Genomic DNA, 26810 nt, shown 5'->3' on the forward strand with positions numbered 1-26810 from the left:
GTTACACACACACACACACACACACACACACATAAATGACAAAGAAAAGAAGAGAGCCATAAATCGGGTTAACATTGAGAATAAACTGGAATAGAATACAATTGAACAGTAACTGGGGACTGCAGATGGCCCCACAGACCCGTGATGGGAGTCTCGTGAAATGTTTTCTTTGGGAGCATTCACAGTGTCTGGAGCATTATGGGAGTGTGGACCAGGGGTGCTATGAATTTTCAGAAGAAGTTTCTGAGACTTGTCAAGCACCCCCATTTCTCCCCCTCTCTCCCTCGGTCCAAGTGACACGGTAAGGCATGAAGACCTATTTTGTCGGTAGAACGTTTTCACGTGCGACTTTTCCACAATAGTCTTTGGACGTCACATGCAGACATTTGTCAAAAATCATAAGGTCTAGATTTGTTTTTGTTTTCAAGGGGGAGTGTTAAATACGGTAGTTTTTTTATGTGAAGCACTTTGAATTGCCTTGCCTTTGAGTTACAAATGGATAATTTAACACATTGGATTTGACTTATTCATCACATTAGATTAGAGCGGGTATGTATTTGTAACCTACAAATTGCTTTTGTTAAAGCCACTTAACACAACCAAAATGTGACCAACCAAAACCAAAAGTCAGTTACTTTCATGATAAAGTTTAAACGTGTGTACTTGCATGACATATTCTTGGCATGATTAAATTAAATTAAAACATACTTCCTCTTTGACTGACTATTTCAAGTGTGTGATCTCTCTCTCGGTGACACTTGAAAGAGGAAGTAACAAGCTGTGGACAAGTGAAAGAAATTGATGGTTGAACTGGAAGTGTGCAAACAGCAAAGTATCTTTGACCGGTCCTCCAACAGAACTCCAACCAGCACTCATCTGCCCTTCTTTCGCTTCTGTCCTCTGTTTCCGGTCCGTAGTCGTTTTGAATTGGGGTTCGTTGTCCTTTGGTCCCCCCCCCATTTAGGGTATGGAGCAGTACCCACCACAGGCCCTGCCAGCATGTTGCTCCCGGCTCTCCAGTCGGACCCCCTGGCCCTGGGTGTCGCTCTCCCAAAGCCCTGGGGTCTGGAGAATCTTCTCCACGAGTTCCTCAAAGGCACATTGGACCCCATCCTTGGTCTTAGCGCTGGCCTCTATTTGAAAGGAAAAAGATCAGGATGGCAAGAACCGTCGGGACTTGACACCTCTCCAAAGTGCACGCTAACGCACTGACGTCCAGTGTACCGTGACCGGAGGCAAACTTAGAATATAATCCTTTATTTCTTGCTGACTGCTTTCACGTTATAATACTTGTGATAGTAAATTCATAGGACAGATATGTGTCACTGAGCATGGCCTAGCAGCATGAAACGACTTCATCTGGACCGCAAGAGACATCCCTGCACAAACAAGACATCTACATAACGGCTAAAAATCCATGACATCTTCTGCATTTTTTTTCTTTTCTTTCAAAAGCCCTTAATTTAGTCATTCTAAAATGGAAACTCCACACAAAATGTTAACCTAATTTCCAGGAGAGGGACAGATCTGAGCAGGGAATCAGAAACACGTGTAGACATGGATTTGATAGATGAAAGACCGCTAGATTCTAATCATAATGCATTTCTTATGGAGGGGGCTGAGTCTCTCAGTGCGGCGCTGACAGTGGAGACTCGGAAATGCCAGGGCAGTATAAACAAGATGACCACGGCCCAACTGAAGGCGGGGCTCCATGACGGGTGCCTTGATTTTCCTTTCCAACCTACGCACTAACTCTGAATTTAATCATTCATTCATACATTCATTCATAACATGGCAGCACGGATGTGGAGTGTTACAGGAGATTACAGGATAAAAATCGATGGCATTTGGTATTACTGAGACATAACACGTACCAATAAAAAGCATGGAGTGTTTCCTGGCGAATTTCAGGCCCTCGTTTCTGTCCACTTCACGGCTGTCCTGAAACCAAACAAGATGGACAATTTGAGTCCCTCTAACCCCATCTGTTTTATTCATACACCGCATGGGCACACCAAGTTCCCATTGACATTCTGATGGTGAAAAATGCATTTGACATATAAAACGTATGTGAGCCAAAACAGAGCACAAATGTTCCAATGCTACCGAGTATATCCACGAAAAGCACAAAAGGTGGTGAGACTAACCAAGACGCTCTGTGGCATCTCATCCCGGCTCATTTTGGCTTTGGTTTGTTTTGTTTTTTTGGAATCAGTAAATGTGTGAGGGAAGCGTGGTCTCCCTGACGAGATGGAATAATAGCCTCAAGACTGTCAGCTATAAATAACTAGAGCCAGACCAATATATGGGTTTGGACAATATATCGGCCATCATGTCAATTTTCTGATGACATTTTCACTTTCAACCTGGCATCCCTATTTTGGGCAAAAGTCGTTATAAGAGAAGATTTTCAAGTTTTCAAAAATAGCTGATCTACAAGCTCACAACGCTTCATGTTGTGATGCTGTGAGCTTGTAGTTCAGTTATTTTTGAATAAGCTTGAATAAGTGGTTAAATAAAAGGTTTTGCGTATTTAAGCTAAATGTTCTCAAATAGAAGCTTTAATCAAATCAAAGTTTTTCAAAGAGATTAGAAAATGTTGCACTTTTTGAATAAATATCGGTCGAAACATTGGTAATTGGTGGTCTAGGACTCTCCAAACTGTGGATAGGCATTGAACCCAAACATCTGGCATGTCGAGCTCTATCAAATAACTTCTTCACATCTGCTTAACTTTTACACATCAAAGTCATACAATTCGAATATAAAATTGCCACAAACCCACCTGATCAATTTTGTTCCCAACCAACATTTTGACAATGTCGTTTCGTGTGCTGTACGTCTCCAGTTCATTCAGCCAGTTTTCAAGTTTTGTGAAAGTGTCCCGTTTTGTGACGTCATATACTGTCAAGAGGAACAGGGAAAGAGAACAACATATGTTCATGTCTGCACCATATTATCTCTGCTATAGCCATATGAATTCAACTAGTGAGCAGGCAAAACAAGCAAATAAGTAAATGCAAGGTATCTAAAAAGAAAAAAGAAAAACTATGTACTAAATCAATACATGTTGTTAGTCACAGTTCATGTAAATATTTGATTGTTTGATGTGAACAGAAACTATAATGCATGTTGTGGTGCTTTTGGTTTCAGAGTGGTGGTATATTACATAATGTCCTGAACAATTTACTGCAGGGCTCTTTAACAGGGGGTCCTCAGAGTTACTACAGGGGGGGCACCAATTTTTATGTGATAAGAACCTTTTTTTACGTTAACAATTTGAACCCTAGCATCCCTATTCTGAGGAGAACTTTAGCCAAATATTTCTGATCTACAAGCTCACAGCGCCTCGCATTGTAGTTCAGCTATTTTCGGCAAAGAGGTTTGGTGTAGAGGGAAAAAAGAGCAGGCTAAGTACAGAGTGAAAGGTCAAGTTTACTATTTAGGTATTGTGGGTTTACTTGGTTAAATGCCTGAAAATACACATTAACATGAATCCAACATACAACTGATGATAGTGCTGTCAAACAAGTCTATGAAGCCATCTATGAAAAGTATGAAAAAGTTTAACCCATTTAGACCTGAGGCCGCCTTCTAAATCCTGACCTACGTTTTCTGACTATCAAATATAATACTCAAAAATTACAACAAATGTATGTTTCTATATACTGTACATAGCAACAACAACCCCAAAAGGGGTTCGCGTCCTGAAAGGTATCGTTACAAATAGCGGTTCTCGCCCAAAATGGGTTAATTTTATACAATATGTAGTGGGGGTCCCTGCTTCATTCGTCTCTCAGCTAAGGGGTCCTTGGCCTGAAAAACGTTGAACACCCATGCTTTACTGCTCACCGAGTATGACTCCCTGTGCACCGCGGTAGTAGCTGGGTGTGAGCGTCCGGAATCGCTCCTGTCCAGCTGTGTCCTGTACACAAAACAAACACACACTGTCACTGTCACTGCTATACATCACTGCTAGATGATCGGATAACACACGACCACATAATCTCACTGTCCCTACCCCAGCTCCATTCTGACTGGATACGTGTTTTGTGTTCTTCCCAGGTATTTATTAAACACTTTCAACCTGGTGTCCCTATTGTAGGCTTGTCATTATAGGTGACATAATATCATAAATAATTCCAAACAAATTCTAAATAATCAAAACTATTAGATTTACAAGCTCACAACGTGTTGCATTATGATGGGTTGTGTGCTTGTAGGTCGGCTATTTTCACTATTCGTTGTATGACAAATTGTATAGGGTTTAAGTGGTTTAATCTCTCAGATATAGTAATATGGCGTCCTGTTCATTCCTATTAACCCACATACATGTGCATTAGTGTCTTTCCCTGGCTTCGCCTGGCACACATGAACCAGCTGAGTCTTATTCTTGTAGCGATGTTCATGAATCCCAATAGACTATAGATTTGTTAAACTTCTGCTCTGTCCTCAGTTTACCTTTTTTTTTTATTAAAGTTATTTGTTTTACTATCATTACTAAATAAAGCAAACTTATACAATACATCAATGACTATTGACACCAAAATAACTCAATGACAGCGCCGCTCATCACAATGTCATGCCATTGCTTCATGGAAGGAAGCCTTTTTCTCCTCCTCCCAGCTTTGCACTTTGTGTTTGCTTACTATGCAATGGCGCCATCTCATGGAGAGACCTCGTAACTGAACATGTTTTTCTATGTTTGTACTGTATGTAGATCATGCTCATGACAGGGCTGAAGGCTCACCCATATGGCCAGCTTTGCTTTGTTCCCGTCGATGGCGATTGTCTTTACTTTGAAATCCACACCTGTGGTGTGACGGGTACAAGGAGACAGAGAGAGAGAGGGAGAAACAAGAGGCAGAGAGGAGATTATCGTAGACAAAAGGAGCAGCCATGTTCCTGTTAGTTTGTGTGTGCATCAGTGCATGTGTGTATGTGTATGTGTATGTGTATGTGTTACCTATTGTCGCAGTCTGCTCTGGATCGAAAGTGTCTTCTGTGAACCTCAAAAGCAGACTGTCCAGGGATCAAATGTTGAAGGAGATGAGAGGGACAAATAACACAAATCGGTCAGCTGAAGCACTGTCAGTTTTATATAGTGTATATTTATTGAGGCTATAGTGTAGGTGCTATAGCTTTAATTGTGCTGACAATACATGAGTACAACAGTCTGAATTCAATAATGACTCAAGTTAACCCTGTACTTTACAGAAGAGACAACATGGAGACTGGTTAGAGTGCAACACATTCACAACAGCCTTAACTTAGCTGATCAACTAGCAGTGGTGGAAGAAGTACTCACGTATTATAGTGTATACTCACTTTTATATAGTAAAAGTAGCAATAGCACAATATAAAAATACTCTGTTACAGTAAAACATACCTTAAAATGTTACTTATAAGTACAGTACTTGAGTAAATGTACTTAATGACTTTACACCACTGTCAACTTAGTCATCTAACGTTAGCCAACTCTCTAGTCTAGTTCCTTGCTACCATAAGTACTTAAGTAATAAGACCTGGTTACTAAACCGGTCTAGCAAGTTGGAGCAGTGGTGGAAGAAGTACTCACATATTTTACTTAAGCTAAAGTAGCAATACCACAATATAAAAACAATCTGTTCCAAGTAAAAGGCCTGTGTTCAAAATGTTACTTGAGTAAAAGTACAAAAGCATTGGCATCAACATATACTTATCAATCAAAAGTGTGTGTGCTAAAATGTTTGAAAATAGCAGATCTACAAGCAAATGGAGTAACAAGGGCTATGGGCTCATCAGTATGTGAAATTACATAACACAACAAAATGTCAACATTGCCAACTGGGTTAACATTAGCCTGCTAGCTAACACTAACAGCCACTAATACCAACCTGGACTTCCCGACTCCACTCTCGCCGATTATCAGCAGTTTCAGGGTTGTCAGCACGTCGTCGTCCATGTCGGTGTCGTGGGAGGTAGTTTTAGATGTTTATTGATCACCACCTTCTTCTCAGTGACAGATGTCTCTTTGGTTTTCACAGAGACAGTATGGGACAGACAGTAGAGCAGCAGTGTTGCCAGGTTTTGTGAGAGAGATAAGCAAACAGGTCTAGGAAAATAAGCCCCAAAGAAGCAACTATGTAGGCCTGGCCACATGAGAACTTTAAACCTATTAACCTATTTTGCTCACGATGCGACGCGTTGTGAGCTTGTAGATCTATTTTCAAAAACTCTTGCAATAAAATGTGGAATATTTGTATATTTGAAACATTCTAACAACACAGAAATGCTCCCTTGGGCACAAAAAATATTTGAGAACCACTGGTTTAAATAACAATAATACAAAATTGGAAGCAAGCCTAAATAAGCAAGTACACTTTAGAAACAAGCCCAAAAAACCGCAACCCGCAACTACCAATATTTAGAAGAAACTTTACAGAAAAATAAGCCCAAAGTCTCTTATAATAAGCCGACATGGCAACACTATCTGCACTCAGCAGCTGCATGCAACTTCCGTTCGATATGCAGACTGTGACGTCATGGGAAAACATGTTTTCATGTTTCATGTGCAAACATGACACTCACTGGCTGGGATCTATACATATTTATACTCCAAAAGTGTATAATCTTGTGTTATATAATCATGTGTTATATATTAATACACACACACACACACACACACACACACACACACACACACACACACATTTATATGTTATGTATGAGATCAGGATATGTATATGTATATATGTATAAATTGTTGATTATGAATAGCTTATAATGGCTGGATGATACCCAATTACGCTATCAATTTTAACATATACAATACATAACCTGTTTAACAGATAAAATCATTTTCCAACTGACTGATTGTTCATTGTGTATTTACTAGTTGGTCTAGTGAAATACAGTTGTTTCAAGCAGAACTGTATATGTTTCAGGATTTGTAGCCTATATGACATCTATTCACATCGTTATGTTTTATTATCTTTGTTGTGTTGTCCCCTGTATTGTCTTTCATGTGGACCTTAGAGTCTGAAATAAAGATTGATTGTTCTTTTGTTAGTTGTCTAGTTTAGCCCAGGGCAGAAGTGGTCAAGTGGAGACTTTAAAGAGGATGTTTACCCTAGAAAATTATTGACCTTTTTATCCTTTATCTTTTAAAAACAAGACACAATGCTACAGCACAGCTCTCCTTTGTTTTGTAGCTTAGGAAGGGCAGACACAGAATACACTTGTTACCTCCAAATGATCCACTTGGGATTTGGAATTTGAGGTGTAGTAATCCAGTGAGTAGTATCTTATTGCAGTTAAATGGTGTCTTTGTTTGCTAGGGTCCTGCCTCCACCTGCCTTGTCCATCACCGAGAAGGCCTACCCCAATATTATGCAAATAACTTCGGTGCTAATGAAGGGGTTGTTTGTGCGCACATGGTTGCAGAATATTTATCACTGCTTGTTTGAAGCTCCCTGTTGTTTTTTTGACTGACATCTGAAGATAGGAAGGAGCTCTAGTTTCTGTGCTCCACCCATATTTTCAGCACTATAACCTAGGTCCTAGATTGATTTTTGTGAGCAAAGCTGAAATTTAAAGACCATGGTGAAATGTTACACGGATTGCATAGTGAGACCCCTACGCATCTGTTTTGAAATGATAGGCCATTTCATTGGATGTCATCCATGGTGGTTCTTTATTGCTCCTCTTGTCCTCTCCGCTGGGCTGGGGAGTGGACTTTACTTTATAAAGGACAGGATGTCCAATGACATCGAGGGGCAGTTCACCCCTATTCATGGACAGGCCAAGATGGAGAGACAATACATCCAAGAAACATTTCCAGAAGATGATTCCATGATGTTTTCCAGCTTGAGGCTGAGCACGGACGGCACGCACGCCTCTTTTATTGCCACAAATGACAGGGACATTCTGACAGTGGAGTCACTTCAGGAGATCATAGATCTGGACCTCAAAGTTAGGAGTGTGGTAGCGCAGCTTGAGAATGAAACTGTTGGATATGTGGATGTTTGTGCGACTGTGACTGGAAGCTGCTTTTCCAGTGATATTCTACGTGTCATTAACTACAATGCAAGCCATATAGACTGTGTTAATTTGACGTTTCCATGGCATTACTCAGATTTTGAGAGGATTCCCTTGCATATCAGCCTGGGAAGTGTGACACTTGACAACAACTCAGTCATTCAAAGCGCTAAAGCCGTACAAATCCGTTACTACTTACGCGAGGGCAGCAACATAAAAACAGATATTTGGCTGCAAGCCGTTATGAATCTCATCTCAAATGAGTCAACAAGTTCCATAGAGGTGAGATGAGACATAATGCATTAACAAATCGGATATGAATTGTGCTTGTGAACATGCAGTGTGTATGCTGAATGTTTTGTCATCTCCCTAGGTGTCATACTCTACCTCCATGTCCTTGCAGTGGGAATTTGAGAAATCTCCAGCCTCTATCGTCAAACTGTTCTCCATCACATATGCCACTGCAATCACATTTTCAATCATATCATGCTGGAGGTTGGTAAAGTATTGTGTCTACTCTTAACTACCAGGGCCATCTTGTAATGTCTGGAATGATAATATATGATTGATTATATGTTTGTTTTGTATTGAACATTGTATTCTTTAAACCCTTTAGGTTGGACAACGTGAGGAGTAAGGTATGGGTGGCGTCTGTTGGAGTGCTCTCTGCAGGTCTTGCAGTACTGACCAGTTTTGGGGTGTTGCTGTTGCTGGATCAGCCTTTCGTCATGACTGTTGCCTCCTCACCTTTCATGATACTAGGTACGTTCCAGTTGAATTATCCATGTCACTTGGTAGGGAAATATGCAAAATTTAGAACAGATATAATAATAATGGAAATTGTTGGTTTGAGAAAAGGAAATCCTCCCTCTTCTTGTTCATTTACATCTTGTCAGAAACTATAGTCTCAACATTAGTTTGATCTTATATTCAGGCATTCAGTGAGCAAATTCTGGCGTACAAACATATTTGCCCCTAAACTAACCTAGAAAGTATTTCCATGCAAAAGTAAGACAAGGGGTCTGTAAAATACCCATGGACATTAAGTATAGCGTGTCAAACATTGGGATAAAGTCCATGTTCTTTGCCACTAACTGATTTTTATCAATCTCTTCAACTTTTGTCATTTCATGCTCAAGGCATTGGAATCGATGACATGTTCATCATGCTATCCTGCTGGCAGCGGACCCATGTAATGGACAGTGTTGCCGACCGCCTTGCCGACACCTACAGAGAAGCTGCTGTCTCAATCTCCATCACCAGCCTGACCGACGCATTGGCTCTCTTCCTTGGCTACAGATCTCCCTTTGGCTCCGTTCGGTCCTTCTGTCTCTACGCTGGCGTATCGGTCATGGTCTGCTACGTCTATAACATCACTTTCCTGGGCGCCTTTGTGGCTCTGAACGGCCGGAGGGAAGCGGAGAACAGACACTGGCTCACGTGTGCCAAGATCCCAGAGGACCTTCCACCAGGGAGATCCAAGGCATTTGGTTTGTGCTGCGTTGGAGGAACCTATGACCGAACCACTGAAAAAGAGGAGAATCCACTGTTGAGTCGATTCTTCGAGAAGGTCTATGGGCCATTTCTCACGAAAAAATGGGTCAAAGTGTGTGTACTTGTTGTATATGCTGGGTATCTGGCTGTCAGCATCTATGGGTGTTCTGTCATGAAGGAAGGTCTTGACGTTAGGAACCTAGTGCTGGATGATTCCTATATTATCAAATATTACAATGACCAAAGCCAGCATTTCTCTGAATATAGCTACAATGCGATGGTGGCTGTGAAGCAGCCACTCTCATACTGGACTATGAGTGGGCGGCAGAGCCTTTGGTCATGCATTGTGGATTTTGAAAACTTGAATTATGTCAACGGCACATTCGCTTGGTTCCATTCCTTTCAACGGTACGCCAATGCCACTGATCTCAACATAAGCTCTGAACAGGCGTTCAAAAACCACCTGCCTCGTTTCCTCGAGCTCAACCCCATGTTCAGGCAAGACATCAACCTCAGTGCAGAAAATGACATACAGGCCTCTCGCTTTTTCATTCAGACGCTCCACAAAACCACCATGAAGGACATGTTGGTTGGCCTCAGGGAAACGGCGAGACAATGTCCCATTGAGCTACTAGTCTACCACCCCGCGTTTATCTACTTTGACCAATACACCATCATTGTGGACAACACCATTCAAACAATCCTGGTGGCTGCTATAGTGATGCTATGCGTCTCACTAATCCTGATTCCCAATCCTCTGTGTTCCCTGTGGGTAGCCTTTGCCATGTCTTCAGTCATCGTCGGTGTGGCGGGATTCATGGCTCTGTGGAATGTTAGCCTCGACTCCATTTCCATGATCAACCTGGTCATGTGTATTGGTTTCTCTGTGGATTTCTCAGCCCACATCTCCTACGCGTTTGTCTGCAGTTCCAAGAGCAATGTGAATGAGAGGTCTACGGAAGCAATGGCCTACTTGGGCTATCCAATAGTGCAGGGGGCAGTGTCTACCATTTTAGGGGTAGTGGCGCTCTCTGTGTCTGGGAGTTATATCTTTAGGACGTTCTTCAAAATCATGTTTTTGGTGATTCTATTCGGCGTGTTCCACGGCCTTGTGTTTATTCCAGTGTTTCTGACATTGTTTGGGGCGTGTGGGAATGGTTGAATGATTATAGATTGTGGATTTAAGTTCATTATGGTGTCATCACTGCTGGGATTTTGTTGTTGTTCACCACTTTAGCCCTATAAGCTTCATCGTACGACAAACAGCATGAATTGCCGATATACTGTATAAGTTAGCCGATTAACAAGCTCACACATCATGATGCATTGTGAGCTTGTTAATCGGCTATTTTTGGCATTTATGAACATTTTGAAAACTTTTGAAGAGGTTTAAAAAATACTTGCCTATGACAACCCAAATAAGGATGCCAGGTTGAAAAAGGTAAAATACAGTTGATAATATCCTTAACTAAAGTCATACTGTGTACGTTTTTCAATTAAAGTTATTTTTCATATAACCTTGTACTGGTATTTAACAATAACAATTGCACACGTGTTTTTTCTTTTTACAATTTCTCTAAACAATATTTAAGTCATGAGACTTCCCCGACCGTCTGGACTATTACCTGGCTAAATCATTTTAATTTCTGCATTGGTAATAAAAGAAATATCACACAGTGGTCTTGTAACAAATTCAACAGCTACAGTATGGTGATTGCAACGCGCCAGATCTTGGGAAAACAATATTTGGAAATAGAGATAAGACCAAACATAATACACAAACATTAACAAAGTACAAACAACTTAAACTTTAAAGGATATTTTACTTTTAATTCAATCCATCCTTTCATTCAACATTGCCATCACATTATTGAGAGACCTAGTCAATCAATACCAGAGTGCCATTCAGCTTAAAAGCATCTCTATACATCTATATACAATGTCTTCTATTACATTCCAATCATATGTACAACTAAACATAGGTAAGAGCCCAATAAACCAAAGATTGAAGTAGGTTACCGCAGTGAATAAAAATTGTTGCAGAAAACACTACATTGAATAAATAACTTATTTTGGGTATAAGCCATTTATAGACTAGACTAAACTTCAAAGAAATCCGTCTTCTAAAAGATTACGTTACCACTTATAAACATCACACTGCTATTCACTATTCACTTGCAAAAGCATTTGACATTTTTCAACAGAGCGATGCATTTGCTAAGTTTTACCTGCACAGGGCTTTGAAAATCAAAAGCACACATAAGAATCAAAGATGATCCATTACAACATGACATTGGAGCTTCAGTAAAGCGGAGTATTGGTGTGTTGAGTGTTGCTACTGTTCTTTATGCCCAGCCTCTCTACCAGTGAATAGCGTACATTTATAGCATTTTGCCTCGACTATTACTGTGCAGCACTTTGTAAAAAATAAAACGCAACAAAAAAAACATAATAATCACTTTATCTGCCAAAGTGATCTAAGCTTTAACCACTTCAGCCCTATTTTAAACGTGTTCAAAACTAGCCAATCTACAAGCACGAAACATGTCGCTGCGACGTGTTTTTGGCTTGTAGATCTGCTATTTTTAAGGAACTCCCAGTCGATTTTTGAGTGGTGCCAACCACTCCTATATCTGACTTTGTCTGTGTGTCCGTCCGTATGTATGTCCAATAAACAAACATTGATGACAACATCAATACGGATTACGGGGCTCATCAAAGGCACCACTCTCTTCACACAGGGTGTGATTTTTAGCGGTGCCAACCGCTCTACGTTTGACTCTGTCTGCGTGTCCGTCCGTTTGTTTGAGCACGGGCCGTTTGTTTGAGCACGGGATGAGCACGGCAAAGAAGCAAACAGCTATAACTTCAGTTTGCAGCATGCCACCAAGTCCAAATTTGGTATGTGGACTTAGACCACCAATAGGGACGAGCATGAATTGATGACGTTATCAAAGAGGGGTCCAGGGACCCCCAGCACCCGTATGAGCACGGGATGAGCACGGGATTTTAAACAGCTACTGTATAACTCCAGTTTGCAGCATGCCACCAAGTCCACATTTGGTATGTGGACTTAGACCACCAATAGGGACCAGCATGAATTGCTGAAGCCCCACCCCCTCTGTCTTCCCATTGGCTGGCCTTCAAACAGCCATAACTCAAGTTCGCAGCATGCTATGGAGTACAAATTTTGTACATGGACTAAAGCCAGCAATAGGGACTAACTGTCATTACTTAAGCCCCGACCCCTCTGTCTGCCCATTGGCTGGGCTTTAAACAGCCATCATTCCAGTTTGCAGCATGCTACCAAGTACAAATTTGGTAAGTGGACTCAGACCACCAATAGGGACGAACTGAAATGAGTTAAGGCCCGCCCCAAAGGCACCGCTTCCTTCACACAGGGTGTGATTTTTTTTTTACATTTCTCCTGCAATGACAAGCCAAAATAGGGTTGAAGTGCTTAAAATACCTTGTGTTCAGTGATTTACAACAGAGTGAAACTGATCTCAGAGATGAGCTTTTTCTTCCTTGAAATCAAGCTCAGATCAGTGGACTAACGAGTTGGTCACAAGCTCAATATCGTTGCCATCGGGTGGAAACCTCATATTGTCCAAAACTGTTACTTTTCAGGATTCAAATTCAAAAACAGCCGATCTACAAGCTCAAAATGTGCGACATGTTTTGAGCTTGTAGATCGGCTATTTCTGCAACTTTGGATATAAGAGGTTTCTGCCCGCCAGCAACGATAGGCTCTTTCTAAAGCTCCGTCACTATTCTTCAGCCTATATTTGGTTGTTATTTTTTCAAAGATAAGCAGCATTTAATTCCATCCATATAGACAGCATTGATATCTTTAGTTCCACAAATACATTACATCAAGAGAAGGTACAGTAAGTGTGCCTAAACTTCACACACTTAGCAAAAGTGCTGAGAGACATTGTCGATCATATATTTCCCAAATCAAAATGGAGAAATTCACACCTACATTCCCCCGAAAAGGCCACCTTTAGAAACAGCTACATGGCTCAGACAGACATGGGAATACGCAGAAGGGATGGTTCATGTGTAGGAACATGAACAGGCATCCGTGTCTAAGCGCATTAACTCACAGAACATACTGAAGCCGCTCTATAGCGAGCGATCTTGAAATATACTGGTCGAGTAACAGACGTGCACAGAAAACACTGGGAGAAGAGGAGGAAATATTCCACAGCTGAGGCTCAGTCAAAATCCTATTAGCCACGATTACGCAGCGGCTCAAATGACCATGCACTGCCCCATGATCCATATGTTCACACAAAAAGGGCTGTATTATGACCTCGGCTGAACGGAATTTGACCCATTTTCCATCCATTCGCACATACAGTACATACATATTACGTAAAACAGATTCCTATTTAGAAGTCATGACTGATTTTCAGATGCATATTTATATTTGCTTTTATATCCACCCAACGCCGCTTAAGACAACCTGAGCAAAATATTTCCTATTATACATCCACCTCCTTCACAACACAGTTTGAACACGGAGTGCAATCGAATTGTCAAATGTAATTCAGTATGAATTAAGGTTGTAAGGAGAACAAGGATTAAGTGGGAGGGGGAAAGATTGACTATGGCGAACATCACTGCCATCGTTCCAATGTGATATTCTGTACCATAAGATTTCTAATACCAATATTAAGAGGGTGAATTGGTCTTTCCAAGAGCTTTTGCTGGTAGTCAAAGTGGTATTTTTTGGTTAAAACAAAAAAGAAATTGTGAAAAAGTTAAAGCTCTATTTTCTGATCATTGCTATTGCAAGTGTTTGTTCAGTAACATGGGCCTCCTCTCCAATTGGAAAATACATTTTCTAATTGCCAATTTCATCCAAGAGAGAGCATCCATTTAATCAGCTTCAAATTCCAGTTCCAATTTTGTCTGCTCAGTTCCTTGCGTCATCACTTCTGATTTCACTTGTTTATCCTGTATGAGTTCTCTCCTGATTGGACAAATTTGGTATTGTGGACTGAAAATACATTTTCTGTTTACTTAAGAGCTGGAGAGACAGGGAGAGACCTGGCTGTTACTGAACACTATAGCAATGATTACCATCAGAATATAGAGCTATCTAACAATTATTTAAGTTTCTAGTACAGATTTCAAGGTAGGTTGCGAGAACATTCTGCTGTGAAAGAAAAAGTGTGATAACACTGGTACAACTCTTTAGGCAGAGTTACTTCTTGTTAAACCCTAAACCAACCCCAGATACCAGTGAACAAGGCCCGGCTTATATAAAGTATCTATGAAAAGCTGACATCTGCTCATAGTCTACAGTACAAGATAATTGTTCATTAAACATTTCCAGACCAGCACTCAGTGATACTTTATAGATTCCGGTAGAGAACGGCGACACTCTCTATCCCCAATGACAACTCCATCCCTCCCATCTCTCTCTGTGTGTGTGTGTGTGTGTGTGTGTGTGTGTGTGTGTGTGTGTGTGTGTGTGTGTGTGTGTGTACACACACACACATATATGGTCTGTCTAGATCTCCATATCCCCTGAGTTCTGCAATCGGACCCCTTCCCCCTTTGAAGTGTTATGTTTTCCCTGGTTTCATCTGTTCTCTGCAAGGGTCTTGCCCTCCAAGACAAGCGTAATCTCCTTGATGTCCAGCGTCTCGTACCTGAGCAGTGCGTCTGCCAGGTTCCGGTGTTCCTTGGAGTGTTTCTTGAGGAGCGTCTTGGCTCGCTCATACGAGTCCTGGGGGCCACCAGAGTTGAAGACATGTTGGTGAAAAGTGCACAGTTGCGACTGTTTTTGTTATTTCTTTCACTCAAGATGAAACGTGATTGTCACAGAGCTGATCTATGTATAGACTCCAAAAGGGCATGAAGGTCCACAGAAAACGCACACACGGTGTAATTTCATGTCCTCTATCATGGAGTATTGAAATAGACTGGCTCAGAGACTAAGGGAATATTCATACAGGTCTTTGACAATATCGGTTGCTCTAGTGACAACAACAATTCAAAAACTAATCCATGTTACACAGAGAAAAAGTGACAAAAGACACAGGAGACTCCTCACAGGTCCATTTACAAGAACAGGACAATAGTAATTGAACTTGCCTTTAGCAGCAGGCGGATTTCATGCTCCACGGCAGCTTGTGTCTCTGGACTCTGCTTGGTCACGTCTGTGTAAGTCATCACACCCAACTGGAAAAGGACAAGATGATACATAAATTACCTGTATATGAAAACCAAGTCAATGTGGTGACAGTCCCACATGTGGTAATAAATGCATCTGAGACATTTAAGTTCACTGCTCATGAAACCTACCTTTTCGCACATGCCAAATCTGGTCACCATCATCTTAGCGATCTTGGTTGCGCTATCAAAGTCACTGGATGCTCCTGGGAAGCAGAAGGAATTTACATAAAATAAAAAACGTATTGCTTGTTGTTTAATGTTTGCAAGACTATTGCATTGTTTACTTTTAAATAGCAGAACCATCCACACCACTTCCGTGTCTGCCAACTTGTCTTAGAATAATAATAATAATAATGATGTATTAAATACATCTTCGGTCCAGATTAAATCAAGGCGCTTGGCACCGGATTTAAACTGCTAGATATGAGTCAGTCATTATACAATCTTCATGCAATTTTCCTCCAGAAGGTTCCATGGTCTTACCGGTGGTGATGTACTCGTTTCCGAATATAATCTCCTCTGCGACACGGCCGCCCATGCTGACGTCCATCTGGGCCAGCAGCTGAGAACGAGTCTCGCTCCAACGGTCATTCTCTGGAAGCATGGACACCTGAGAGGAGAGGGAGGGGTGTGAGGGGCGTAGATGACGTTACCCCTGATTTACACTTATTAGTTGTGTGCCAGTGACGAGCGCAGAAATTGCAGATCTACAAGCTCAAGTCTAATGCATACCACACCAGGGGTCCTTGAAATTAAAAAGGTTGAGAACCACTGCCTTACGTGTCCCAGACTGGGTCCCCTGGGCATGATGGTGGCCTTGTTGATGGGCATGGCGTCTTTGGTATAGAAGGCAACGATGGCGTGGCCCGACTCATGAAATGCCGTTATTTGCTTATTCTTCTCGTCTATCTCAGCGCTCCTCCTCTCAGGGCCTGAAATGAACAGTGAAGAAAAGAGGGCAATGGTAAGGACGTGGGTAGAGGTAATAAACAAACTACACTGTATGACTACAAAGACAGGCATACAGTATATATCTATGTAAAGACCTTATTATGCATTTAACAACATTAACTCTGGCGTCCCTATTTTGAGCAAATTTTCTATCTTTTTTATTTTCAAAAATAGCAAAAATACTCTCACAACGCTTGTATGTTCTCAATACGAAACGCTGTGATCTTATAGACCTGCTATTTGTCGTACAACAAAGCAAATGTTGTTCATGTTGATATTAACCACAAAACCCTGGCTTCCCTACTTTGGGGAAATTGTAAAAACATTTCAATAGCAGGTCTACAAGCTCACAATGTGTCGTGATGCAACAAGTTGTGTTGGCTATTTGCAATACAACATACAGTATATGGGACTTAAGTGTTTAAACTTCAGTCACTCTAACAGAGAAGAGGTAAGGTAGAGGAAAAGAGAGCAAGAGAAAGGAAAGTCTGAAAAACAGAAAAAGATAATGCCTTTTCTCAAACCAGAGTCAGAGAAAGAGAGAGATAGACAGACAGACGCTGAAATTCATTACAGTATGTTACTGTAGGCAAGCCCCAGTCCCACCAGCTATGCCTCCTTAATCCTCACCCATGAGAATCTTGTCCTTGGCAAACTCCAGTTCCTTCAAGGTGACCATGTCTTTGCCGTCCACTGCTGCCTTCAGGGCAGCCTGGTTCACCAGGTTCTCAAGGTCTGCGCCAGAGAAACCCACCGTACCCCGAGCAATAATATTGGCCTCGATGGCTGCAGCCAGGGATCACAGTCAAAGTAAAAAAATATGGTGAGGTCATTCAAAGCCTGGGAGAACATGCAGCTATGATATTCTAATATCATTTTGTAGAGGGAAAAATGTCAGTCAAGCTATATAGAGGAATGTCTTGGTGACATGGTGAGATTTGATACATTTAGGGAAATTAAGCAGTTAAATACGTTCATCACACATGCACACAAGAAAACAAAAGTCATAATAATTGTGTTTTCCTGGGCCATGTATTCATAATATGAGCCTGAAGCCAATCTCATTAAAATTGTACCGTTCTTGTCAAGCACAAACCCACCTGAACCAGGCTCTTTCATTTTAGGTCCTAAAGAAATACTGGACTTGGCAAGCTATACAATACAAAATCTAATGAGTTTCATATAGACTAGAATGCAACTTCAGTTTAGGTCATACCTGGATCCACTTTGATCTTTTTAAGGTACCAGTTGAGGATCTCAGTACGTCCCTTCACGTCTGGTTTGGGGACAGTCACCTGCATGTCAAAACGTCCTGGACGAATCAGAGCACTGAAGAGAGGGGGAGATCGATTCAGTCCAACAGTAACACTCCAGTTCTTATGGTGTGTTCACAGTGAACGCAACGCACATTTTTCTCACAGCACTATCGCATAAAAAGTCAGTGCAAAGAATTTGCAAAGAATTTGCACTGGCGACGTGAAGAACACATTTTGCATCATTCACGTATTTGCACAAGTTGATATATTCTTGAATGAATTAAACATTTGCGCAAGCACCGCAAATAAATTCACGTTGAGTGAAGCAAGGCGAATATTTATTAGCTTTTCGTCTGGTGTTAGCGCACCATTACAGATCATTAGCATCGCCATCTTCATTACTATTCATATTTTTACAAGTACAGTAGTACAAGTAATTTAGCAGTAAAATGTCAATTGCAGCAGTAGCAAGAGTAGCAATTGGTAGTGACAACAAACGTACTTATCCAGGGCCTCTGGGAAGTTTGTGGCTCCGATGATGATGACACCTTCGTTTGGCTTGAACCTACGAGACGTTTGAAAAAACATTAGAGTGTACAGTCGTGAAATATTGCAGCTGCAGTACAGGATTCTCTCTACCTCATTCTCTGTTAATGAAGCAACACTAACAGGGCATAAATGCTTCTCTTTATTTTATTTGTTTATTTGGGAGGGACAGAACATATTTATGGACACAGCAACAAAACTACATACAGCAGAGTAGTTTTGTTGCTGTGAAATTGCTCCTTGATTGCTACATCAAGGAGCAATTTCAGCATGGCATTTTATCCCCCATTCATCAGGAGTGTGAATGCAGGACTCCCCCACCCTGGTACAATATGATCTGACATGAAGACATACCCGTCCATCTCCGCCAGTAGCTGGTTGATAGTCTGCCTGGAGTAAGGGTGCATGGGAGACTCGATCCTCTTCCCACCCACGCTGTCCAGCTCGTCGATGAAGATCACGCAGGGAGCGTTGGATTTAGCCTCCCCTGAAAAGAAAGCCCAAGAGGCAAAGTCAATTTTTTAGTTCAGAGCGCCATAATGCCTAAATAATCCTTAGTGGGTAACGGCAAATAATGGCACAAGTCACATGCAGCCTATAAAACCGTGAAAAAACAACACTTATGCCATATCATCATGATATAAAAAAATCCACATGATATCTAGTCTCATATCGTGATACTGATGCAATACAGACATATTTCTCAGCCCTGTTTCACACTACTGTAACTAATGTATCTCCTTTTGTCCCAAAGAGTATTGGAGGACAAAAGATACTCTTTTATAACCAAGAAAAGGTCTCTGATGGTTAGACCAAAGAATGGGACCCGCACACCGTCTGGATCTTGGTTTCGGTCATTAGACCTTCATCAGGACAGACAATTGTCTGTCCTGATGAAGGTCTAACGACCGAAACGTCGATTAAGAATAAAGAGCTAATCTTTTTTTGCAAGATCCAGACGGTGTGCGGGTCCCATTCTTTGGTCTAACCATCAGATATCTCCTCCATAATTTGCACATTTTTGACTTACGCACCTGTCGCCAACCCTTGAGGTGTGCATCGGCCTCCTTCACAAAAATAACCAAGAAAAGGAAAGGAACAAATGCCTTGGTGAACACTCACTGAAGAGATTCCTGATGCGGCTGGCCCCCACGCCGACAAACATCTCGTCGAACTCGGAGCCGGAGGCGTAGTAGAAAGGCACGTCTGCTTCTCCTGCCACTGCTCTGGCGAGCAGAGTCTTACCGGTACCTGGGGGGCCTACCAGCAGGACGCCTGGAAGGGGGAAATGGAGAGGAGAAATGATCATAGAGCTGTAGTACTGGGTTTCATTGACTATAATCTCGCGTCACCAGACATTCCACCTCAGAGGAAAGCCTGGTATTCATTCCAAACTGGCCCGTGTGACCTGGTCTAGACCATGGGTTCCCAAACTTTTCAGCCCGCGACCCCAAAATAAGGCGGAAATTGACTCGCGACCCCACCTAAACCTGGAGGTCATTTATGCACATAAACTTGCACGTTCGGTGCGCATTTGTAATGTGTTAAAATGGTAAAATGTACCATTTGTGATCATTTTAGATGGTATTTCATCCATTCTGTTGAATAAAAAGTTTGAAAAAAAAAAACTTTTTTTTTTTTTCTTTTTTTTTTTTTTAACACATTGAGTGCCAGGGGTTTTTCAAAACAGGGTACCTCCAGTGCCTGGAATTTTAACCATTTTTGGACCTTTTTCAAGTACCGTAGTCACAAAACATTTTCAGTGATCACCGTCCTCACGGTGATCCCCTCATTACACACATAGAGGTCTCGTACAATCCGGGGAAAAAGATTAAAAACATTCGTTAATCCGTTCCATAGTTGCAGCCAGTTGAAAATAGTCGAAAATACATTGTAAAAACAAAAAGTACACAGGAGCCGAGATACAGGCTTTTGAAGTCATAACTCAACCAGGAGGTGGATTGGAGTCTTAAGGTCCTTACACACCGGCGAAAATAGCGAATATACGCAAAATTCGGACTCGTTCCGAATAATTAAAAGACGCTTTTTCGCTTCGCTTTTTCGCTTTTTCGCTCCATGTACGGAGCCATTGACTTTATAAGCAGGGGTGCACATAACTGGTGCGCAGGTGCGCATGCGCACCCAAAATAAAAAATGCGCACCACATCAGGCGCCGCGAGGCGCTTTTGCGCACCAACAGCTGGGACAGGAATTTCCAAGCTTTTATTTTTTAGCAAAACTAAAAAATAAAAGCGTGGAGATCGAGGCTAGGAATTTACTTCCTGAAGCCACTCACACAATCACTCTAAAGCACCCGTCGGCCCCATGTACAGCCATTAGGCACAGGGGTAGAGATATGACTCGCGTCGCCTCGCATCGCCTCGCATTGCCTCGCTGCGTGCACGCAGCCAGCAGCGGCTGTTAGAGGCACTCGTCACCGATGATGAACGCACCGTAATGGTGCAAAATATGCCGTGAACGTCCCAATCTGGCGGATAAAATCAGCGCAGCAGCACAGGGCACCAACCTTGGGGGCTTTATCTAACAGCGTGAGAAAAAAAAACGGCGAAAATCGGCGGAATTTAGAAGCAGAGCGTACTTTTTTTCTCCCCCCCCCCCCCCGTTGACAAAACTGTCCGGTGGGCACCGTGCTGAACCCCCCCCCCCCCGTTGACAAAACTGTCCGGGCTGAACCGCCCCCCCCCCGTTGACAAAACGGGACGGGCGCCATGCGCACCAAGTCACATGTCCAGGTGCTCTTCTGCGTACCAGACCTAAGAAGTTATGTGCACCCCTGTTTATAAGGTTTTTAAAAAAAACGCATTATTCGCACGAAAAAATCGCCCCGGTGTGTAACAACCTTAAATCTTCGTAAAATGATATCTCCTGGTGCTGTGAAGGAAGAAAAAAAAAAATTGAAACATTTTTTTTTCTTATTTTTTTCATATTTTTCCCCAAAAACGGCCATAACCGTTTTTGGCACACCATGTTAGGATTATGAAAAACGGTCCGGACCGTTTTTGGCACTCAATGTGTTAATGAGCCAAAATAATTTCGTGACCCCACGTCAGTCTCCCCTACTTTGGGAACCCCTGGTCTAGACCACGCCCTGTTAGTTTCCCCAATCCCCATTTAAATGCTGAATCGAGTATAACTACTAGTTTAGTCTCGCCAGTCGCTACGAGTTGGAATAAAAGATGGATATACCAAACAAACTATTCCTATAAGCTAAACTACGCCACATCAAGGGTTTTATTGGGTAGGCCCTAAAATTATGATGCCCTTGATCACAGGGAATTGTTTTGGGTGATACCGGCACCCTTGGTTCCGGCCGCCTGATGACGCGCCTGATGACGTAAAGTTATTTCCGCACCCGACAGGATCAGAAACCTGAAAATGGTATTGATCCCAAGCTACATTGACTAACGTAGAGTAGAACATGGGTCAGCGGTCAGCAGTGGCTTAGTAGGTAGAGCGGTCGCTTGGGAAACGGAAGGTTCCCGGTTCCATCCTTGGAGTTAGTGTAAAAGTGTCCTTAAGCTATCTGGTTTCCTCCGCTGCCGGTGTGTGAATGTGAATGGGTGAATTTAATGCACATTGTAAAGCCCTTTGGATAAAGGCATCATTACCATTTTTGAACACATTTGTGTATACATTTTTAGGTGATTTTAGTAAGAAAGATTTAAAGTTTTGGCATTCTGACTTTTAGTGTGTCAGAGTTTCCATAATTATGTCTGGCCGTGTGCAAGTAAATATTACAGTTAAATAATACTTTTATTTGTAAGCGAGATACGTTTTTTCAATCACGCCTTTCCACTATCACAGACTTTAAGATATGGGCACATAGGACCTGTACCTTTAGGCAGCTTTCCTCCAAGGACTGTGAACTTCTGCGGGTTCTTGAGGAACTCCACGACCTCCTGCAGCTCATTCTTGGCCTCCTCCACGCCTTTGACGTGTTCAAACGTCACATTCTTCACCTGGACGGGGTCCACCGCCGAGTCCAGGCCTGGGGTGGTTCGGAATCGCACTGTGCAAAATGGTTAGGTTAAAGTTCGAAATCACACCGCATGGCACAGTTAATTAACTCAACATGCACATACATTACAACTCATATTACCAGTGGGTTACTGAGAATCTACAACCACTACTAAGTAGCTAAAGTCAGGATTGTTTTTAAGCCTTCAGCAATACACTTGGGATGGCTTTGCTATAAGAAGCTTGGCTATATATTCTGCAAAAAGATCCATTCATGTTAATTTCACAGGGTTTAGCAGGCAACAGCTAAGAAGTCTCTGTTTTCCAGGAGTACAAGCATGTGTGGGGTGAGTACCGTAGGTGTTATGACATGAAATCAATAAGCAGCGACAAATAGGAAAAGGAGCCTTTACCCGATAGAAAGGGCGTCTTGGAGATCCCGTAGAGTCCAAGCAACAGCAACACCAGCAAGATGAGGCGTGTCCTCCTCAGAGAATCTACACAGTGGGATAGAAGGGACACATTGGACTCTATGAAAACTTACTTCAACCCTATATACTTTGTTTACCGGAGTCTGTCAGGGCTATATACTGCTATTCTCACCGAACATTTACCACAGAATCGAACTCTATATTTCATCTGGTTAATAATGCAACGTTTGATTTCATAAGCAACATAAACTCAGTATTCTCCCCATCTGCTTCAAGTTTCAATCAGTCACAGACACCCCCCCCCCCCGCCCCCCATAAGACGACTGTATACATAACATTGTACATAATAAAATCACCTCTGACTGTATATTCAGTGATAGACATATTACGAGATTAGCAGATGTAGTCTTGCAGAGGCATACATCTCGAGGGCCATCACAACATACCTTGGGTGCGTTGGGTTAGGGACTGGGCTTTCAAGAAGCCCTCAGCAAAGCCGCCTTTGAACGCATCCTGATGCCCGTCTGGTATGTTCTTGTTTTTCAGCAGCTTGTCCAGAAACTCCACTTCCATGCCCTTGTCGCGTGACAGGAAACCCTGAGGAACAAGACCTGATGGCTTACAAATACAGCCTGTGCGATCCAGTGACCTTAGTCTTATGAGCCAAGGGACTCTGAATAGGGTCAACATTGTATATGCAATAAGAAATTGAGGTGGCCAACATTTAAAAAGTACACTCCATTTGCCAAGAACAGCTAATTGGATGAGTCATGTTAATTATTTGCTAATCATTTTTTACCAGATTTATTATTCATGCTGCACATTTTAAGTGGTAACATCATCTGCAAAATCGGTTTACCTTCATGAAAAATGGTGTAAAGCTGTCCGATTCTACTGGGCGCTCAAAGCCTCCCTGAACTCGTCTTTTAGTCCTCAGAGTTTTGAATCCTCTGCTCTGAATCAACACTTGAGGTGCGCAGTGAGAAGGGTGGACAAAACATTAACTAAAACCAATACAAAATATGTTTTACTACAGGATATCACCATGTCTGAATTAATCTTACAAATCAGTGCAGTTTAAGTCTGTAGCTATGGTACAGTAGGAAAACACAAAATGTGTAATAATGAGAATTATGCCCAACACTTGACATCCTTCCAGATGTGCTGTTTGAGTGTGTCACATGAAGAACAGAATCCAGGGATTACCAACCAATGAATTAATTTCTAAAGACCGAAATTGATAAAACCACAAAATGCACATTACTTGGTAAGTACTGGAGGTCTGTGGAGATAGACTGAAGAGGTGAGGTGCTCTGCCTACAGAAAGCATGGGGCATCGGGCCACTGGAAAACCCTAAGATGAGAGAAACCAGAAGAGTTTAAATCACAACAGTGGAGAACCCTAAAATGAGAGAAAACAGAACAGATTAAAGCCTAATTTATACTCTGTTGTATGGCATGTTGCTTGCCAAAAAGTACAGATTCTACCCTCGCATGATGAAGTATAAATTACAAACATACAATCAGCCAGTCACAATGACAAAGCTATGGTCTGAAACACGGATGAATAGCCTGTTCCTTGGCTTGGGCTGTGTGGTACCACTAGTGTGATTGGATTTCTAATCCAACTGATAAGGCTCACCAACAGCAGCCTCATATAAAACTCTTCTCTTTAGGTATAATACAGCATATATTTCGGACTTTTGCTCGATTCATATTTGATCAGCACTCCCTAAATCATTTTGATGGTATATTTTGTGTCAAACTGTTGATTTATTTAATACAGTATGTAGCCGTGTAATACGCAGGGGTAATTAACTTACAGCGATAATGCCATTATTGACAAATAAACCCCTTCAGGGTGATTAAGACCCCTCTACAGTCACCCTCTTGGGGCTCAGTATTATTTTTCCCGCAGTCTCACCATGCTTGTTGTGGAAGAAGGAGTTTGAGGAGAGGTGGGAGGTCCTCCACGCCATGTGGCTGCCGCTGGGGTTGGACAAGAGTGACGCCTCCTGTTGGCTGAGGCGAGGAAACATATTCTTCACCATCTCATCCAGCTGACGCACTCCGATCTCGGAGATGCCCAGCTCCCGCATGTTCAATGTGGGCTAACACACACACACACACACACACACACACACACACACACACACACACACACACACACACACACACACACACACACACACACACACACACACACACACACACACACACACACACACACACACACACAAAATTGCACTGGTCAGATGTGACAAATAACTTAAATATACAAAGAAATTACTGAAAAAAATGTAACCGCAGATTCTTTGGGGGGGGAATGTTCAACATGGAAACAATTGCCATATGCAAAGTAATTGTGATTATCTCAAATAATTGCAATTAGACGATTATGTAACAGGCCTACGCTCAAACACACAAATTAACATTCAAACTGATTGTTATTACACAGAGTTTGCTAATGAGCAACTATTTTATTCTGTTCCATGAGGGTTAAAAGTTAAATCCTATATTAGTGTGTGTGTGTGTGTGTGTGTGTGTGTGTGTGTGTGTGTGTGTGTGTGTGTGTGTGTGTGTGTGTGTGTGTGTGTGTGTGGTGTGTGTACTGTACCTCTGTGCTTTGTAATTCTGACTCCAGGGAATGTTCCTTGTGCTTGCATGGTTTGGTGCAGGGGCTGCTAGTGCTACTGCTCGTTCCCACTGAGCTCTTGAGGGAATGCAGGATGTTGATGAAGTGGCTTAGGGGGACAGTCACCTGTGCGTATACACAGGCAATTCAGTGAGTACCAGCAACCAAGCATCACACATACAGTGGACTGCATATACATCTAGATAGAACAATCACATTATTTCAAAAGTCCAGGTCCAAAGGTCAAAGTAAAGAGCAATATCTAATCTAATCTATCTAATATTTAATCTAAATAGGCAATGCCTTCACATTGGCATCAATACACAAGTTCAGCTCAGTCAGTGGGTGGGTAGCTGAGGTTATTTTGGGAGTTTGATACCAAATCAAGGAGAAATCAAGGAAAAAATGACAATCAAGAATGCCCTCAAGGAGATGTGGTTGAAATCAAGGAAACTCCTGCGGAATCAAGGAGGGTTGGCAGCCCTGTTATAAGTGTTATATAATCAATGTCAGTTCCACCCAATCTCGCTGCCATGTAGCAACTTCACCTAAAGCGGTTGCTGCATGAAGAAGACATGTGATGATGAGTAGAGAGTAGACTAGAGGATGAAGATGCAATGGATCAACGTCAGTCAGGAAGCCGCCAACTGACGCAGTTCAAGTTCTGCTAAAGAATGCAACAGCTATAGCGTCTAAGCTAACGAGTTAGCAGGCCGCTCAGTGTTTATAAACAGCTAAAGTCGACAGCCACACTGTATAAAGGTCTTCTGACATGACTTTAAAATCATTTACACAGCACAACGTCTCTTCTCAGGTCAAGAACAACCAGGGGACGAATGTCAGAGCAGCTTGTAAACAAACAAGCTACTGTTAGCCATGTTAGACCAAAACAAAACTATATCACTTTGTTTCTTACCTGTGGCTGGACTGCCGTTGAAAGGGAAAACATGTTTTATTTGTCAGTAGCTAGATTGTTGTCAGTTATATGCATTAATGTGATAAAGACACACGTTCGTTCACCATCCACTAGCTACACTTTAGTTAATATTTAATGTGTTGACACTGACAGAGTGAGCGCTAAACTGACCACCAGTACCAAGTCGTGTTGCCACGTTGTGTGAGAGAAATAAGCAGCCAGGTCTATGAAAACAAGCCCAAGAGAAGCGACATGAGCCCTTTTGAAAATACCAGATCTACAAGCTCACAACGTTGTGAGCTTGTAGATCTGCTATTTTCAAAAACTCTTGCAATAAAATGTGGAATATTTTTTAAACATTTTAACAACTCAAATGCTTCCTGGCACAAAAC

The 26810-nt window shown here is 42.0% G+C and overlaps 3 protein-coding genes across 3 annotated transcripts; 1 reads left to right on the forward strand and 2 right to left on the reverse strand.

Annotated features, from left to right (window-relative positions):
• Positions 1-274: 274 nt before the first annotated feature.
• rab18b (RAB18B, member RAS oncogene family) lies at positions 275-6057 on the reverse strand. Its single transcript, XM_084057167.1, has 7 exons — positions 5877-6057; positions 4967-5022; positions 4751-4812; positions 3853-3925; positions 2786-2904; positions 1875-1941; positions 275-1133 (listed from the first exon to the last, which is right to left on the reverse strand). Exons 1-7 carry the CDS (start codon positions 5942-5944, stop codon positions 961-963), a joined length of 618 nt encoding a protein of 205 aa, XP_083913293.1. The 5' UTR covers positions 5945-6057; the 3' UTR covers positions 275-960.
• A 1578-nt stretch (positions 6058-7635) lies between these two features.
• On the forward strand, positions 7636-10675 carry ptchd3b (patched domain containing 3b; the record flags this gene model as incomplete). The annotated part of the gene is made up of 4 exons (XM_084056897.1): positions 7636-7965; positions 8393-8514; positions 8636-8781; positions 9159-10675. 4 exons carry the CDS (start codon positions 7636-7638, stop codon positions 10673-10675), a joined length of 2115 nt encoding a protein of 704 aa, XP_083913023.1.
• Positions 10676-13924: 3249 nt separating this feature from the next.
• LOC311045323 (ATP-dependent zinc metalloprotease YME1L1-like) lies at positions 13925-26601 on the reverse strand. The gene is made up of 18 exons (XM_084057159.1): positions 26419-26601; positions 25485-25628; positions 24792-24978; positions 24132-24221; positions 23727-23833; positions 23314-23464; positions 22850-22933; positions 22315-22488; positions 19581-19733; positions 18813-18945; positions 18415-18477; positions 17873-17985; positions 17287-17442; positions 16486-16637; positions 16189-16315; positions 15835-15908; positions 15625-15711; positions 13925-15256 (listed from the first exon to the last, which is right to left on the reverse strand). Exons 1-18 carry the CDS (start codon positions 26449-26451, stop codon positions 15110-15112), a joined length of 2175 nt encoding a protein of 724 aa, XP_083913285.1. The 5' UTR covers positions 26452-26601; the 3' UTR covers positions 13925-15109.
• Positions 26602-26810: the final 209 nt, after the last annotated feature.

Source organism: Gymnoscopelus microlampas (genome assembly GCF_963454915.1).
Source record: "Gymnoscopelus microlampas genome assembly, chromosome: 5".
In the NCBI taxonomy this organism is placed as follows: Eukaryota; Metazoa; Chordata; class Actinopteri; order Myctophiformes; family Myctophidae; genus Gymnoscopelus; species Gymnoscopelus microlampas.

Excerpts from the sequence above, each read along its gene's own strand:
- rab18b (XM_084057167.1), bottom strand. The coding sequence starts at position 5,944 with ATGGACGACGACGTGCTGACAACCCTGAAACTGCTGATAATCGGCGAG. Across the intron at positions 5,023-5,876 it reads AGTGGAGTCGGGAAGTCCAG|TCTGCTTTTGAGGTTCACAG; the intron begins GTTGGTATTAGT and ends ATCCCTGGACAG. Across the intron at positions 4,813-4,966 it reads AGAGCAGACTGCGACAATAG|GTGTGGATTTCAAAGTAAAG; the intron begins GTAACACATACA and ends GTCACACCACAG.
- LOC311045323 (XM_084057159.1), bottom strand. The coding sequence starts at position 26,451 with ATGTTTTCCCTTTCAACGGCAGTCCAGCCACAG. Across the intron at positions 24,222-24,791 it reads CTTCTTCCACAACAAGCATG|GGTTTTCCAGTGGCCCGATG; the intron begins GTGAGACTGCGG and ends CTCTCATCTTAG. Across the intron at positions 15,909-16,188 it reads AAACGAGTACATCACCACCG|GAGCATCCAGTGACTTTGAT; the intron begins GTAAGACCATGG and ends TCTGCTTCCCAG.